The following is a 19,051-nucleotide window of genomic DNA, read 5'->3' on the forward strand; positions in this document are numbered from 1 at the left end:
GAATTTTTCATGTAGCTATCTCCTATTTTGGAACCATTTCATGTACAGGAACATAATCACTTCTGTTTCCTTCATTGTTTGTATTTCCTGTTCAGTTTAGTAAGTCACCTCTCCTAGGAATCTTTTATCTACCTCATTTCCCAAAGAACCTTTTATATCTAAATCATGTTCAGTTCAGAAGCCTATAATGGATTTAGAATAGCTCTTTTTTATAGCCTCTTGATTTTCCTCTTTTATTACCAAAATGATTTTGCAGGACCCTTCTCTGAATCACAAAGCTTACAGAGATGCATTCAAGAAAATGAAGTCTCCAAAAATTCCTTTCATGCCATTACTTCTGAAAGGTAATGTTAAATCTTGCCTGCCCTTCTTTGCCATGTAATTCCATCTACAGAAATGTGTAATGGTTAGTTACAGTAAACATAAAATGATTTTTTCCTCATGTTGTTTCATGATAAGTATAGATATAATATGTATGAGACTTCAGTAGCACTTGCTTTGGATAATACCCATTTTTAAAAGACAATTGTTTAAGAATGACATTTTTCACAAATGCTTTGAAACTTTAAAGCCTTTCCAGTCACCTACTGATAATGTAGTCCCCCTGAACTGTGAGTGTGAAACCTTGGGGCAATAATTGCATGTCTCTTGCATGGCACCACCTTGCTTTGGATGGTACATGAAAACAACATTGATGGGTATCAAAGGGAGAAAAGTCAAACCTTACTCAGCCAGAGGGGAGGCTACCATTAATTTAACGGACATTACACTAGATTTAACTGAGGCAGAATCTCTTCCATTTATCTATCAAACATACATGGTGCTTATGAATGGAGAGGATTTTGGAGTCAACCCCTTGCACCCTGTGAATTCTGAGAAAGACAATGAACAACCTATTCAACCCAGTGAGTTTAGTAGCCAATTAAGTGGAAGGTATTTCAAGTATCCTATCATCTAGCATTCATTCATTATTAATCATTTTGTCTTTGATCATGACAAATTAGTTTGATATCCCTGTATTTGAGAAGTGTTTTCTTTAGTACATTCATTAAAACCTGGTTACAGTTGCATACATTTAAAATGTTTTCAAGGGAAAACTCTCCAAACAGGCTGAAAATGTGTGGGAGACACCAGGTCCCCAGTCATCTGAAGGGTTTGTGTATGTACAGAGGAATTTTAGTTTTGTTGTTATGGTATTTTAACTATCGAGACTTCAAAATGGATGACACAGTTTTTGGGAGTTCTTAAACAGAGAGGGCAAAAACAAGCAATTAAACAAATCTACTGAACGCTACGGTCCATTCTCTGTCTGATGTTGCATCAATACATTGTGGTGTTTGCACATCAATACAATATTGCATATAAGGCCATGCACACAACCAGCATTGTCATTACATGTTCTTACAACTCTAAGATGCCTGGGGATACCAGGAATACTTTACAAAATGTTACAAAAATTCTCATAAATAGAGAGTTACATTTAAAGGGACATTGTCAAGGTTGATAGTCCAAATGAGCTCTACAATACCTTTTTGGTTCTTCCCCTCTTTCAGTCCATGTAATTATTTGTATATGCAAACCTAGATGCTTCAATGCTATTTGTTACAGTACAAATAAAATAAAGTTCATAGCCTAGAAATAATGAGCAAACCCCCCACCCCCTCCAAATATTCAAAGCACAACGTGGTCATAATAGGGAACTTGGACCCAGACATCTGTTGGAAGAGTAATATGGCAAAACACAAAATGCCCAATAAGTTCTTGGAATGTACTGGGGACAACTCTTTGTTTCAGAAGATGGAGGAAGTAGCCGGGGGGACAGCCATTTTAGACTTTATTCTGACCACCAGAGATGAATTGGTTGTGAATCTGAAGGCTGAGGTGAATTTGGGTGCAAGTGATCATAAAATGAGAGATGTAATGATTCTAAGAAAGGAAGGAGTGAAAGCACCAGAATAAGGACATTGGACTTAAAATGTTTTTTTATTAACAAATTCAGAGAACAGGAACATTAGGTCCTATGTGAAGAAAATTTAAGGGGAATACGAGTTCAGGAGAACTGGCAGTTTAATGAATTAAAATTGCAACAAAACTGTCCCAATGTAAAGAAAAGATAGGAAGAACAGTAAGAGGCCAATATGGCTCCTTCTGGTTCTCATTAATGAGCTGAAAATCAAAAAAGGAATCCTACAATAATGGAAATATGGACAAATTCCTAAGGGAGGCGTACAAAAGAATACCACAAGCACGTAGGAACAAAATCAGAAACGCTAAGGCACAAAACAAATTACACCTAGCAGGGGACATAAAAGTCAGTAAGAAGAGGTTCTGTAAGTACATTAGGAGTAAGAGAAAAGACAAAGGAAAGCATAAGTTCTCTATTTAGCAGAGAAGGAGAGCTAATAACAGATGACATCAAGAAGACTGAGGTATTTAATGACTATTTTGCTTCAGTCTTCACTAAAAAGGTTAACTATGACTAGTTGCATAACACTATTATTATTAACAAAAAAGAAGGAACACAAGCCAAAATAGGAAAAGAACAGGTTAGAGAATATTTAGATACGTTAGATATATTCAAGTTAGGAGAACCTGATGAAATTCATCCTAGGATACTTAAGGAACTAGCTGAAGCAATCTCGGAACCATTAATGATTATCCCCAAGAATTCATGGAGGATGGGTGAGGTCCTCGTAGACTAGGGAAGGGCAAACACAAGATCTGTCATTAAAAGGGGAAACAGAAAGTACCAGGAGAATTATAGTCAGCGAATCTTCGATTCCTGGAAAGGTACTGGAACAAATGTTTAAACAATCAATTTGTAAGCAGCTAGATGATAATAGAGTAATAAGTAATAGCCAACAGAAATTTGTCAAGAACAAATCATGCCACACCATCCTCATTTCCTTCTTTGACAGGGTTACTGGTCTAGTGAATGGGGAGGAGAATCTGTAGATGTGATATATCTTGATTTTTAGTAAGACTTTTGACACAGTCTCATAAATAAACTAGGGAAACTAGATGGATTAAAATGCAAGACAAAAGCATTTTGTCATTTGTCAAGCATTTGTCACCTTACCATTACTGTAAGGTGAGTGCACAATTGTTTGAAAGACCGTACTCAAAGAATAGTTATCAATGGTTTGCTGTCAAACTGAAAGAGCATATCTAATGAGGTCCTGGAGGGGTTTGGCCTCAATTAGTATTATTCAATATTTTCATTAATGACTTGGATAATGGAGTGGAAAGTAGGCTTCTAAAATCTGCAGATAACACCAAGCCAGGAGGGGTTGCTAGCACTTTGGAGAAAAGACATGGGAGGTAAGTGTCCCACTCTACTCAGCACTGGTGAGGCCTCAGAATGGAGTACAATGTCCAGTTCTGGGCACCACACTTTAAGAAAGATGTGGATAAAGTGGAGAGAGTCCAGAGGAAAGCAATAAAAATGATAAAAGGTTTAGCAGACCTGACTGATGAGGAAAGGTTAAAAAAAAACTGAGCATGTTTAGTGTTGAGAAAAGAAGTCTTGAGGGAGGACCTGATCACAGTCTTCAAGAATGTTAAGAGGACTTTGATCAATTGTTCTCCAAATCCGCTGAAGGTAGGACAAGAAGTAATGGGTTTAATCTGCAGCAAGGGAGAGTTGGGTCAGATATTAGGAAAAACATTCTGACTATAATGATATTTAAGTACTGAAATAGGCTTCCAAGAGAGCTTGTGGAATCCTTGACAATGTAGGTTTTTAAGACAAGTTAGACAAACATTTCTCAGGGATGATCTAGGTATATTTGTTCCTGTCTCAGCACAGGGGGCTGGCCTCGATGTGACCTCCCAAGGTCCCTTTCAGCCCTTCATTTCTATGATTCTATGAATAGCAAACTAATGTACTCAGATTAAGAGGAGCAAAAACAATATGGAGAGGAAACAGATTTAAGTCAGAATAGGTAAGAAAAGCAATAAGAATGTTTTCTCATTCTAATTATGAAAAATACCTTGACAGCATCCCTTTTAAGTTAATTAAATTTAAACACAGAGCCTTGTTACTGCACAGGCACAGCTTTTGAAAATCAGGCTGATTTTTCAAATATTTAATAAAATACAGTGTGTCACCCTTACAACGTGGCTCGGATGCAATTTTCTGCTCCACTGAATTTATGCAGGCTCTTAGCTGTTGGCAGCAAAGCTTTGCAGTCTTCATAGAGCAAGCGCAGAATTGAACTGTCCTGGATTTTCTGTTTTCAGTACAAAGCCTTTCTTCGTTAGCGCTAACAGAAACATAATGTAACAGTTTATTTTTCTTTCTGTGATCATAAATATACCTGGCCATTTAGGGACAGATCGTGCTCAGTCCTCATGCAGGTGTGCAGTGGGTGGAAGTACAAGGGGAGGGTAAAAGGTGTCTTTGGAGCTTTCTCTCTCCTGCATGTGAGAGCCAGTCAGAATTGCAGGCCCTGCACACAGGAACTGCCCCCTCTTTACTTCGTTGGGAGTGCAGAGTACCCCAGAGCACACGAGTTGGTGAGGGCCATGTCCCACTAACCTCCTTCTCACAGGCCCATTGAGTGAGAACAGCATGCAGAGAAGAGCAGCCTGCACCCCATGAATGAGCGTAGTAGCAGGTGTGCTTGTCCTGTTCACTAGGAAATTCAGACAGGCATCCTGCCTCCCTGAGGCAGAAATCATCCTAGTGCTTCCTTTGGGGTTGGCAGCTCTACATCTCCCCTAACACAGGGTGCTGTGCCTAATAAACTGTAGCTCAGCGTTTCCACCAGCATATAAAGCAGTTAGCATTTCCATTACAAGTAATTACAAAATCCCCTTCAGGCTGAGACCTGACACACAGTGAATTTTTTAAACAAAAAGAAAGTAAATCAGTTTGACTGTTTTTATATTCTGGGATTGTTGAAAAGAAAGATGTTCATTGTTTGAGCTGCAGATTTGCAATCCTATAATCTAATTGCATTGGAATTGAGGTTCTCTTTCACCTATACTGGCAGAGGGGACCAAATGGGACAGAAGAGGGATGGGTTGTTCAGTATCACAATGATGAACACGGTATAAGGGTCATGGTGCATAATGGCAGCCAAATTGGTTTGTTGTCCTTTTGCATGAGATCACACAGCAGTCCATTGAAAGATACATACAGCCCAATTACTGAGGGCCATTTGTCAATTGGAAAACATGGCCATTACTTTGAGGGTGTATTTGTGACATCCCATCGTCTTAGTATAATGGTGCCACAAAAGCATCTTATCACTGCAGGCACAAATATATATGTTTCTTAGGTAGATTCTCTTCGTGATCAAAACAGCAGTTCTACCATATGGTCTTGCAACTGCTATAGTCTCCCTTTTACTTAAAGAAGTGGAGTAAATGGTTTGAAGTTAAGGTTTCAATGTGAATTTAACTTAGCAACAGTTGGGTTGCCTCTTTTCTTCCTTTTATATACTGCATGCAATTTGCATACTGGTGCCAAATATAGTCCTATATCTCCCTCTGACTTCTTTTTTTCCATTGAAAACTTTCCTAGCACAGTTTTGTGGAACCAGAAATAACTCTGTAGCTCTTTGGAAGTAAAAACTTGGTACTTGCTGCACGGTGATTTTTTGGCTCAATGGAATGTATTTAATGTGTGTCTGTCTACTTATGTGGCCTCATCACTGTAGTAAACTTTCATAGTAATCAGGTGTGTGGAGATGGAGCGTGCTGCAGAACTACTTGAGGAAAACAGTCATCTCTGCAACTTTTTTGTCTCCTCCACCTCCTGAAGAGAGTTCAGTCAACAGAATTCTGTGTTCATGGATCTACCACAGGCCTGCCTCAACCACCCTAAAATCACTAGCGGCACAGATAGATTCATAGTGTGCAGAGAGGGAGGGTGGAACCCATGCACAGACAGTGACTGTGCTCCTCTTCCCACCCTCATCCACTGTACATTTGGTTTGAGCCCTGGATAATACAAAGTATCATCTGTCTTGTTTAATAAAAAAAAAAATTATCTAAAAGTCCCTAGATTACGTTTAGTGAGTAACAAATTCACATTCTGCACTTGAAATTTCTCTCGATTGTGAACACCAGTGGTTCACAACCTGTGGCCCGTGGGCCAAAAGTGGCCCACAGAATCTTTCACAGTGGTCTGCTGCTCCCCTCCCACTGGCTGCAGAAGGGAGCCATTGCCTAAGGACCCAGGTGGAGCACGTTTCCATGGGGCTATAAGACCAGTGCAGGCTCCTTGCTGCAGCCAAGGGGGATGGGAGATCAGTGCTCTGTTTCCTCTGGCTGTAGCAGGGGGCACAACAAAGTGCTCTGCCTAGGTCCATAGGCGCTGGGGTCCCTGCTGGAGCCAGAGGGAGGGGAGTAGTAATCTTCCATCCCCCTGGCTGCAGAAGGGAGCCACTGCCTAGAGACCCGGATGGAGCGCATAGGGCTACAGGACACGTGTGGTTCCCTGCTGCAGCCAGGGGGACAGGAGAGCCTCCTTGCTGAACTCCTTCCATCTGGCTGCAGTGGAGTGGAGGGGCTGCTGGCGGAGACTGGTGGCCCTTCAGGGTTGTAAAAATGATATCTGTGGCCCTCAAGCCAAAAAGGTTGGGAACCACTGGTCTACACATTTAATGTTGCTATACAGATGTAAATTTTCTGCTTTTTATGGAAGAACTACTGATAGTCATTTGTGCCCTGTAAGTAACACAAATGTGTGACATTGTATCAATACTTATGAGACAGTTTTGTTCCTTATTTTATTATTCTTTTGTCACTATTCCATTCCTTTGTATCTAAAACAACTGAACAAATCCCATGACATTTAAGAATATAATATTTCTTTTTAAATTTTATAGATGTAACGTTCATCCATGAAGGAAATAAAACTTTTCTGGATAACCTTGTTAATTTTGAAAAGCTGGTATGTATATTTTGTCCTTTTCAGCATCCTCTTTTTTGTGGGGAAATCCTTCCTTCTCTCTTTTTCCCCCCTTCTCCCCACCTCTTGTGTTAAATGTATAAGTGTATCATACTGTGATAACCAAACATGTTCAGCTTTCTCCATGAGGTCCCTCACAGAACCATATTTATCCTTGACAAAGGGCTTGTCCACGTGGTGAGGTAAAGTGCACTCAGGAACTTTTAATGCACACCAGCAGAGTCTAAATGGATCAATTAACACACAACATATTGGTGTGCTTTACAGATCACACTCCCGTAGTGTGCATTACCCCACCATGTAGACAAGTATAAGCTCTCAAACTGTTGTTGCCTCTTCTTCCTGCTCAGTCTCCTCTCAGAGTTCAGTTTCCTATTTTTTTCAAGGTAAACAGCAACAGGGAATATCTATTTAATGGTCATCACTAATTCCAGGTATTTTAAATTAAAGTAAATTTATGATTTGGGTAGGAGATAGAGGAAGAATACACATAAAACAACTTAAGCTAAATATTAATGCAGCTAAACTAATCTTTCTGTAGAGGGTAATGCATTAGGCTTTTAGCTTTGGCCAGATCTATACTGAAAACTTTTGCTGGTATAGTAATGTCGGTTAGGGGGCGTGATTCTTTACGACATCTCTATACCAGCAAAAGCCTTAGTATAGACACAGTTCTACTGTGGGCGGGAGAGGGAGTGTTTTTCTGGTATAGCTTATTTTATTTGAGGAACTGGTATAAGTTATACCAGCAAAAGCACTTTTTACAGGTATAAGCTGTGTGAACTCTAGGAGAGTTGACTAGTATGGCAGTACCGGTAAATCTTTTCTAGAGTAGGTAGGCCTTTGTTACATTATATGGTTAAGTGTGATACAAAGCTTACATACTGCAGTGTCATGTTTCAGCAAGATATCAATAGGCTTGACCACCTTTTAGGTACGTCATCTGTGTCAACTTGTTTTGTAAATTTTCTTACCACTGCTATCACCATTGCGGCTCCACCAGTAGGAGCTCCAGCGTGATAGCTTGGTGCCAGTGAACTCAGTAGGGGACAGGATTTTGCCCCTAGTGAAAGCTTTTATCAACAGCCAGCAGCATTTCAAACATGGTGGTTAAACCTCCTGCCTGCAGCCCTGTGTGCATGAATGCTGCAGCCAATGGTAGCAAGGGTGGGAACTCTTAAAATAAACATGTAGTGTAGACCATCTTATGTAAGTATCGTTCTAATTCATTTGGATGTTTAAATATTTGTTTTGTCAGTATGGAACTAACAAGAAGTTTGTCAATCAGCTCACCAACCACTTTGTGTTGTATTCCTTTCCCCACTTTGCTTGCCCGTTGCCCTTGTAGACTGTAAGCTCAACAGCACAGGGAAGGTATCTTTCTCTGTTTACACTGTGCCTAGCACATTCTGGGCACTACTGCCAAATAAATAATAATAAAATTTTCATTGACTTCAGTTGGTGCAGAATCAAGCCACTAAACTGCGCCTGCAAATAACTAAGTTCAAAATTGTGCTAATGGGCATTAGCACTTGAAATTGTTCTTGCCCTTCCCTCCCTCCTCCCAAAAAAAGAGGGAGAGAGAAAGAAAGGAGGCCTAAATACTGATTTCACTGTTGCAGATAAAAACTTCTGTGGGGAAGCAAAACACCTACCATCACAACGGTACAGGAATTTCCCTTATGTGAAAGCATTGTTGCTTTGGAATTCATAACTCCATTAGATTCATGATTTTCAAATGTTTATTTCCTGTATTGAATGTGATGTGAACACAGTGAATCAGAAACTTGTTCAAAATGCAAAGAAATAAATTCACTAAGGGAAGAAAAGCTACAAGCTGTTGAGCCAATCAGGAATGTATAGCATGATAGACCAGACTTAGCAAAAGCTAGAGTGATTGCACTTTTTTATTTAACTTTCTATTTTGTAAGACCTAGATTACAATTTTTAGATAAATATTTATTGTTCCTTGCCTTAAAATGGGAATTGCAAATGCGAAGGAAGAAAAGGATGGAAATAAGGTTAAAATGTTGTTATTGGATTATAAGTATCTCCATGTTCTTTTGCTGCCATCTTTTGCTGAAATATAGCTTCTTACATTAATCCTCTGTCAATCACAACCAACATCTGTATATCTCCTATAGTAATAACATACCTCAGCCATCACTGCTATTTTAAGGGTACCATCCTGTAAATTCTAACACATCAGTAGTTGTTATTCTTATAGGTAGTCCCTTTGGGGACTACTAGTAAGAACTACACATGTAATGTAAAGAATGGTTTTCAGGATCATGCCCAAAAATAGCTTTGGGACTTCTGAGCATACTCATGAGCCAGACTGCCATAAACAATGGAATTATTGCTAATAATCATCTACTAAGAGTGATTGCCAGTCAAGTCTCATGTCTGGTCTACATTAAAGAGAAGGTGACTCAAGGCAGCTTATGTCGACCTCACTATGGAAGCATCTACGCTTAAATTTCACTCCTGCTGACACAACTGGCCCACTATGCTGACTTAACTCCGCCTACCCAAGGGAGTGTAGAGTCAAGATCAATGTAGCTAGGTTGATGCAGCGTCAGAGTAGACACTGAGTTGCATACATCAACTATTACTGACTTTCAGGAGCCCTCCTACAGTGCCCCATGCTGACAATACCATCGATACAAGCGCTCCTGGTAAAGATGCACATCTCCGACACAAGGGGCAAAGTGTAGACATGCACAAGCGATGTAATTACTGCGGCAGCTATATGCTAACATTAGTTAGCTCGACTTAGTTTTGTAGTGTAGACATGGCCTCAGTGGCTGAATGCTTTCCTCCATATTCATCACATTCTGGTTTGCAGTCATCTATTAAAACAATCAGAAAATAGACCCTTTGCAGATGAACATTAATAGGTATTCTGTATTACAACTGGGTCAGGCAGAGTCAGGGGGGACAATATGAAATGCCTAATGAAGCCACTAAAGAGGGAAGAATTGTAATCAATCTCCATGAGACTGGAGCGTAAAGTGGTCCAGAGAGCTTCCCTGGGGCATCAACCACTAATTTGGATTGAGGCCATACTGAGCAGCAAAGGGGGGAGGGGGGAGTGAGAGAGAGGGGGAGGGCAAAGCACAGTGTGACATTGTGAGTGACACAATAGATTCTCCTTTACTTCTGAAATTCAAAATATAACATGGAAGATACAGAACACAGGGATGTCAGAGCTCTTGTGGGATTTAAGAAATTGACCATGCAAACCTAGGACCTCTCATTAGGACTTTATTTTAATCAGTGCAAAGAAATGATATTAGCATATGAGACTGAGAGATTTCATAGTAAATGAAACACAAATGGAAAAATGATTTTGCATCACTGATGTATTAAAGAACATGAAGTCTTCATTAAGCATATATTCAGTTGTTCCCCAGATAAGCTATTCTGAACCCCGTAAACAATTCATATTGTGGTTGTGGAGAGATTAGTTATGCTACTTCATTTCAAGCTAAATATACTCTGCTTTTGGGCAGCTAATCCTTTCCACTTCTGACTGGATTTTGAGGGAGGGGCGAGAACTGTTTCCATAAACTGCCATATTGCTATTGTTAATTGCAGACAGGTTGCTTAAATTAGTCACCATATTCAGTAAAGGGCTTCTGGCCTAATTCAATATGCTCTTTCCTTGGGATTGTAAGTGCAATCAAAAGAAAACATGCATAAAAAGCATTATGGCCATATTCTCCACTCGTGAAAACCAATGTAGCTTTATTAATTTTGATATAGATATAGGTATTTATTTATACCTCCTAAGGAATTGACTCTAAAAACACCTGCAGTCTATTTTGCCTAAGAAAAAGCAGTACGGTAAAAATTTATTAAAATCAACAACTGATCAAATCAAAACATTATCAAGTGTAGTGAGTGGGTGTGGCCTCCCTCAGAAACTGATAGGGAGAAACAGGTCGGGCCTGTGGGGGCAGAGTCAGAGACTGCCTGTCCACCTGCCCAGAAGCGAGGGGGTGGGACAAGAAGTATAAAAGAGAGGCGTAGGAGCTCAGTCGGCAGCTAACTCCCGGGGGGAAGGATGTCCCTCCCCTCCTTCCAGAGCTGCCTGTGGCCTGGTACCCGGGCGAGCAGACCGGGACCTGGTACCCGGGTAAGCGGACCAGGGCCTGGGGCCCAGAGGTACCTAGGTACCCTGGCTGCCCTGGTGGCCTCTGAACTGTGTGCTGCCCCATCTGGGTTGCTAGCCTGTGTGCTGCCCGTTGGGACACTGGACTATTTGCTGCCCATTGGGACTGGGGCTATCACCTTTGGGCTGCCCGGCCCGAGCCCGGAGACTGTTTCCCTTCCCTGGGCTGGGCTAACCCCTCCCAGAGCAGAGTAGGGAGTGGGTGTGGCCTCCCTCAGAAACTGACAGGCAGGGACCGGCCCCCCCATCGTACACCATGCCATAGACATATCATGTCTTGTAAAAACTGAATGAGGGAGTAAAGACTTGCTGAAAACTTAGCCCATAATGTAGTTGTAGTCTTCTAATAACAATACAAAGGATGTTTATGACTTGTGAATCATTTACTCTCCTCATGCACTGAAAGGGAAGCATGCAATTAAGTATATCTTCCCCTTTTGGGGTTTTTTACTTTAACAGAAGTCACTTTATTTTTCACATACATGAACACAAATCTGCTCCCTGTACAATTGTTTCAAACTATTGTCCAATAGTGTCCTTGATGCACACTACTCTACTAGCGTGAGAGAAAAACGGAGGGGATTTCAAGCATCTCATTGGAAAAATAGAGAAATGACCCTTTTCCATTGTCCATTTTCATGGAGTCCTAGGCGGTCCCCTGCTATCTGTGTGATGTGTGAAAGGAGTCTGAAAGAACTAACCTTGTTTCATATGTTAACATGGAGCCAACAAAAACAAAAAACAAAAAAGGAGAGAGAGAGAGAATATCTTCTTCCCATCTAAACTAAAGGTCTCCTGCCACCTTCCTTTCTCACCATTGCTACAACTGCCATTGTAAAGTGTGGGGCTAGGGAAGGGTTTTCGAGCAACAGAACCCCGTCTGATTTCTGCACTGATATTTTGTATATTTTATTTCACAGCACATGATTGCTGATACTGTCCGATCACTGAGACATTGCAGGAATAATCAGTGTGGTGAGTAATCAGTTTACTATTTGTCTCATTAGTTACATACATACAAAATGCAGTTCAAAAGAACTGTTTCCAGGTCCCTCTGCCTCCTCTCCCATGGCCCAGGTTTACTTCTATAATAAAACGTATTTGTCATTGGTTTTAATCTAGAAGAAAGGAGAGTGTGCTGTGAAAGTCATCTTAGCAAACAGAATGTAATCACAGCTACTTTCCAAATTGTTTGCAGAAAAAAACAAGATTTTCACAAAATGCTGTGTTCTCCTAATCCCCAAAATGCATAGTCGTCTACCTGATTATCTGCCGAGCTTAAGGTATCCTGTACCTTCCCATAGCTAGTGGTGTGTTTAGAATGGGGTTATAGTGCAGTCTCACCAGTCTCCTACATGAACCCTCTTCCAGCAATTGATTCAATTTTGTGTCGGCATCTCAACAGATGAAAGGTATCACTGTGGGTTTTCATAGTGTTCCATTGAGACCAATTGCGTATCGGTAAACTGTCTTTTTTCATATTTCCTTTATAACTTACACTAAAATTATACAAGGAAGGGGAAAAACACCACAATATTTTTATAGTGCTAGGGTTCTAATTTAAACGCACCAAAATAAATGTCACATTAAGGCCAAAAACACTTCCTGGAGGGATTTCAGTCCAGTGCTTTAGCCTTAACCTAGAATTTTCTTGGTTTGAAGAATAAATGTTTGGGTTTTTGCAGTGCTTCCTAATCATGTCCACAGTATTTACAGTTTCCTATGTGGCTTATATGAAAACTTGCATGTGGGTATACAAAAAGGGTAATTGCAGCCCTAGTTATCCATTTGGAGTGTGCAAATAGATAAGTCTGAAAGGAGTGCATGTACAGCCATGGAGTTTTGCTGAAAATTTGACCCATAAAGTTGCCTAATATAGTTGTAATCTTTTAAGAATACAAAGGCTGCTTAATGTTTATTGTTACTCCCATATGCACTGAAAAGAAAGCATGCAGGTAAATATATCTCCTCTTGTTTTCACTCTGTTAATCCAGACCCTAAAGGAAGTATTGATTTAAGACAGAATATTTACCTGTAAATCTCATTCAGCATAGTTAATTTATTTTTGTCTTTAAGCAGATCTCTTGCAAAATAAGTTAATGGGTTTTTAAAACCATCTTTGTTTTTTTGTAGATAGTTATTTGTGTCATGACATAAATCCAGGTTTAATACCCAAGATTTATTACACAATCTGCTGGTTTGAAATATGTTGTTGTTTTATTTTTACCACAGGCTTGGCCTCATTGTGAAACTGGCATTTAAAAAACAATTTATGCAGATATTCTTGTAGGCACTAGTTTTTGTTAAATTAATTTAGGCATGGAATGAATTCACTGAATATTTATTGAGACTTTATAGACACAGCTTCCTTTTCCAGTGGGTTTATTTAGCTTTCAGGAATGCGAATCTTTCTCCTGCCTCACTCCTTGAATTGGACTAAACGTAGCAGGCATTTTACCAGAGAACAGAATTCAAACAAAACTAAGCAAAAGATGTTGTTGTTGCTTATAACCATATCTCACAAATGAAGCATGCAAACTAAAAACTTTACGGGTTAGAAAATGATTATGTAGCTAACTAATACTGAAATGTCATTTTAATGGAAAAATATTTTTCCACATTAAATCCAGAAAACAAATAATAGTCTTTCAGAAATCTGGCATAGCAGCTTTAACATTTGTGCAGTAATTCAGCCCTTTGTAATTTCAGGTGCTAATGAGACTCTGAATTCAGAACAAGTTTCAGTGTGTTTAGCCCAATTGCTGAAAACATGGAATCCATCCCCTAAGAACTATAAGGTCTCCTATAGCATCCTACATCAATTTATCTCCTGTTCATTTCTGCTGCAGTATTTCACAAATCACCCAGGTTCTCGTGAAGTGTGTGTAGACAGGTGCTGCCCAGCAATGCCTTTAATAGTGGCATATAGGACTGGCTGAACTCACAATATCATGTTACTATTTACATAGTGCTGAATTTGTGCAAGGCATTTTATAGACAAATATGAGGACAACATTAGTGCCCCAAAGAGCTTACATTCTAACTGGAGAAAATAAGATGGCGATGGATGAAACAAAAGCAAGTGAGAAAGCAGTCATGTTAAGCTTGTTGGTTCCAGGATTTTTGTTGGAAATTTTTTGAAATGGTAATTGTGTTAACATTGCCTTGAGGATATCGACTAGGGTTTGTGGCAGATAAAAGCTCCGTTTTCTCTTCAATCCACCCTTCAGTTTTCATCTGACACATGGTTAAAGCCGTTCTGCTGTGGAAACTCCTGTGACATAACAGCATGTCCCTTGTTTCTACCACTTTAATCGAAATCAGAAGCATAGCTGATCAAAACTGAAGACCTGACCAAAAAATAAGTCTTTGAGGAGTTGTCCTCTGTCTGTTTTGCATTTTCCCATTTCACCTGATCTAAAGGAAGTGGTTCAGGTGTCCACTTGCTGTTGTACATTTGTTCTACAGCTGTTTAAACACTCAGCACCAGATCCACAGCCCCTGCTCAAGGTTTGTTCATGCTGACCAAGTAGCAGTAAATACCCTTAAATCAGCCTCAGAGGGGCTGCTGAGCATATTCCCAGCATAAGGAAATCTAGCTTTATACCACCCACTTCCTTCTCCTTTGGTGTCAGAAGCATGTCAAGAAAGCAGGCAGATGAGGGGGCAAAGCCAGGGGCAGTTTCAGAGCCTGTTGTCTTCATGGCTTAATACTCTCTTCCCCTCCTTTCCCCTTTGAGGATAAGGATCTTCCCAGCTGAGCATCTGGTCCTCTGCGGCTGTTTGGTCTTCACATTTCACCTGCCATTTTGAATGGCATGTTTGACTCACATTCGGGAAAAGTCTGGATCGGTCAGAAAACTGATCTCGGCTTTATTTCCTTTTCTCCCCTCAAACTTTAGGCAATGAAGTTCCTCCAAAAGAGCATCAAGAGCTGAAGCCACATGTCTATCACCTGCACGTCATTGACAACCAGCAAACACTGTTTGAGCTTTCTCACCGGATAGAGCCTCGAGCGTGAGCGCCCACAACTTCATGTAACCTTGTAACTGCAGCACTTTTAATTAAGTGAATGTTTATGCCAAGCATGTTGCTTCCCTAAATGAGAACTGTTTACTGAGTTTTATCAGTAGTCACATGACACACAAGGAAAATCAAGCAAAGCAAGAAAAGGAGCTGTTCACAGCGTTCCGGAGCAAGGATAGTGCTGATTCCATTTATCATCAGAAAAGGAAGGAGAGGAGCAGCAATCTTTAAGCTAAGAAGTGTGGTTTCTGTGAAAACATTGGTGGTCCAGTGTAGCTTTCAATCCAGATTCTGCCAGTATTAGAGGGGAAGGAAGCATCATGTCATCACAACAAAACATCCTGACAAGCAACACTATGTGATGTGAGGGGTTCACTGGTCACCTTACAGTATGTACCTCACTATCTGAGGCTGCCAAAGTATTTCTAGTTGCCCCAAAAAAAAAATACTGCGCAATCCACGTTGCTTCCCTGATTCCAGGGGAGTGTCTTATTCAAGAGAACAGTGGACGCCTCAGAATGGGAATATAAAAAATAACTTGTATAAAACAGTGATGCATATTAACACCGTTGTGATTGGCAGTCATAAGCCAAGAGCAACTGATATCTGAAACGATCTTAATTTCACTGCCTCTTAAGAATTTGCTTCATAGAAACAGTAAAAAGATAACTCTAATCTTGACACAGCTTATGGACACAAACACTGCATTTCCCCCTTTTGAAAGATCAATAGGGCCAACCTGCAACACAATTTGAGCAATGTTTCTCTATTTAAAATGTATAGGTTAAAAAACCTCTATTACTTGCTCCCCTTCCAGTTATCCTAAGCTTTGTCGCTAACTTCTACAGTTAGTGTGCTATTGGTTATTAAAAAGAGAGTTCAGTGCTTAACTGCTTGGACTATAGTCTCCTCCACACCTATGGGAAAGCCATCCTGCTACTTTAAAAAAAAACAAAAAAAACCAGGAAATACCTTGTTACAGAGGGTAAAATCTAGCCTGCTGAGCATATGCTTTTAGTTTCGCAAGAACAAAAGAGCATAATTCATGTATTACAGGTTCTCATTCTCCATATGTATGAAACACGAATAGGCTTTCAACATTATTTCCTTCTAACACTTCTCTCCCTCCGCCTCAATTTTCATTTAGATAAATCAAGGTAATATTCATTGGCATTACTGAGTAGGTTCTAAAGTCATATTTACAACATATTCGTTTCTGAGGCACCCCCTCATCATAATGTTGTTTCCCAGGGCTAAGGAGTGGTCCTGAAATAGGTATATGTTATAGATGATGTAATGTGCTACACAGTAAATCAAATCTGTTGTAGAGGGCCTTATCACAAACGCCCCTTTGCAGTGGCAGTGAAGGTGTACTGTCTCCCTGCCTGTTTATATTGTGTGTTTATCACACAAGAAAGGCTTCCAAGGAAATGCTCGTTTATTGACATTTGAGAGTGGAAGTAGCAAACTCTTCATCATATTGTGATCTGTGGTTTAAAGGGACAGAAAAGCAGCGTTAAGAAGTAGTTTTGGGGAGGGGGGAATTCTGTCTGATGCATTCAGGGTTCCCCACCTGTGAAATATTATACAGTTATAATGTAAAGGAAACAGATGTTTCAGAAATGTATTTGCTTGTACTTCGGTATTATCAAATACTATATGATTTTTCTTTTTTTTAAAGAAATCTTTTTACCCAGTAAAAAGAAAAAAAAACTCTTGCTGGCCATGGAGTAAAAATTTCCTATGTTCTTCTGTAAATTGGCTTGCACATATTGTAAATAACCCTTGTGCAAACAGACCAAACCTGTTCAAGTCAGGACACTAGCTTAGTGGACTCATTTTTGCAGTGTAAAAACATGAATCATAAAAAAATGATGCTTGTTTTTTGTTTTGTTGCAATTCTTCCTCTCTGTAAAATTTTCATTGAATCCCCTCCCTGGGTTCATTAACTAAGACATCCACTGATTCTTGAGCTCCCCTGTGTTGAGATTGTTTCACTGTGGCACAACTGTAATGAATCTCATGGTAGACCTGATTCAGTACCCTAGTTCACATTGAGTAGTGCTGTGCTCTGTGAGTAGTTCTATTGAAATCAGCAGGACAAGATGCATAGTAAAGTACTACTCAGTATGAGTAAGTGTATTAGAAATGCACCTGTCTCTCAATTCACTGCAACTTTTACCCTACAATAGCCTTGGTAGTAGTTTACACCTCTCTGCCGGTGAAGAAACAGCAGTATGTGTGTGTGTGGGCGGGGAATTCTCTTGCTCTCCACACTCAGGTTTGCAGTCAAACTAAAAATTGTGTCATCGAAATGCCAAATTCCAAACATTGCCTTGCTATGTAATTTTGTATGAAGTGCTGCAGATTGCAGCAGTTTGCATAGTGGTCTTTATTATCCAGATACACTTTTGGTTTTGAATGGCAAAGAGTGTTTGGTGGTATCCACTCCATGCAGAGAATATTAACTGTGTACCCACAGTATTATTAGGAAGGCAACAGCCCTGAACCTGCAGCAAAAGTGTTCAGCAAATGGTCTGCAAGGTTCCCATTTTGTAGTGGAGCCTGCCTTGAAACTGGCAAGCTTCTGAGGGAAAGGTGGTTATAAGATGGTAAAAAGGAGCACTGTGAAAGGGATGAGACTGGGTATAGAATCCATCCACCCTGTCCCCCAAAAAGGTAGCACTGTTTTGTCATTTTAGAATACATACTGAAAATCTTAAACCTCAGTCTATCACAGTCACACACCAGATTAAGTATCTGTGGTGTGTGTTTGTTAGTAGCTCAGAAGAGTTATTAGATAAAACAAGGGAAGAGCAGGATCACTCTACAGATTTTTGATTATGGATTTTTGGCACGTCAAGTTTAGATACTTCTGTGATGTGTGCTTAGGATTTCAACCCAATTCCAGATAGTTAACAAGTTGTGCTTGGATGCCAGGGGCAAATAAGAATTACACGTTGACAAAACCAGATTAAAACAGTTCTGCTGTAAAAAAAAACAAAAACAAAAAAAAAAGAAACAAAGAAAACTGTAAATACTAAACTTTTTAGCAGAGTAATAATATTTATTTGCATAGTCTATTTATTGTATTCTTATTACACTATTAAGAAATACTGGGATGAAGTCAGTGAACTGAGGTAAGAACACTTGCCTGTTATATTCTCTGTAACTGGAGTGCCATAATACTGTCATCCTACATTAACAGTAAAACAATAGAAAAACCCCAAATCAAGGTATTTACCTAACTTCTCAGGGACAACAGCTAATAGTTATCCACCATTACGAGAACTGGTATGTATGAAATAGTCTGATTTACCAAAATCACTGTTGCCAATATTTTCTTTTTCCTATTTCATGCTTGTCTGCCTCTGTACATGTTATTGTGTTGTGTATTTATGAGAGCTAGTAAGCAATAATTTATATGTCAAAATGGCCAAGCAATACAAGGTTAAAACTTGTAAAAGTAACTGTTGCATTTATCCTGCATTTTCAAGTGTTTTTTTAATATTGCTTTTCAAAATATAAAATGACATTAATGAAATCTGGGCTCTGTGCCTTCATGCCTACCACATGGGGGTATTGTTCCCAAATAGAGCATTTTATGATCATACTTCCAGTCATTAAATTGCTCTGAACCCATACTGTGTTTGAGATGAACTGCACTCTAGTGAGAGCCTGATCTGAGCCTCAGAAACCTCTTTTCATTCAAATCCATTTACTCTTATCTGATCAGCAGGACTTGCTAGTTCATGAGGTACCAACATGTATTCCAAAGAGTCTCGGAAGCAGAAATAATGATAACATAGGTCTCGGTTGTGCCTTGTCACCACAGCCCAACCTGAGGAGTGGTCTGGATCCATGGTGGGAGCTGTTGGAGAAATTCTACCTCAGAAGAGCTCCTGGTGCACTGGAAGAGCTTGCCT

General features: G+C 39.8%; 1 protein-coding gene across 1 annotated transcript in view; it reads left to right on the forward strand.

The window, feature by feature from the left end:
- Window positions 1-18,663, forward strand: part of RAPGEF5 (Rap guanine nucleotide exchange factor 5) — a 225,789-nt gene extending 207,126 nt beyond the window's left edge. The window contains exons 23-26 of the mRNA XM_067562081.1: window positions 257-344; window positions 6,840-6,904; window positions 12,020-12,074; window positions 15,002-18,663. Coding sequence (XP_067418182.1) covers window positions 257-344; window positions 6,840-6,904; window positions 12,020-12,074; window positions 15,002-15,120 — 327 coding nt within the window. The 3' untranslated portion in view covers window positions 15,121-18,663. The remainder of the gene's footprint in view (window positions 1-256; window positions 345-6,839; window positions 6,905-12,019; window positions 12,075-15,001) is intronic.
- Window positions 18,664-19,051: the final 388 nt, after the last annotated feature.

The sequence above is a fragment of the Emydura macquarii genome, unplaced genomic scaffold (genome assembly GCF_026122565.2).
Source record: "Emydura macquarii macquarii isolate MOO-44397 ecotype Brisbane River unplaced genomic scaffold, CSIRO-AGI_Emac_v2 contig_2422, whole genome shotgun sequence".
Lineage (NCBI taxonomy): Eukaryota > Metazoa > Chordata > Testudines > Chelidae > Emydura > Emydura macquarii.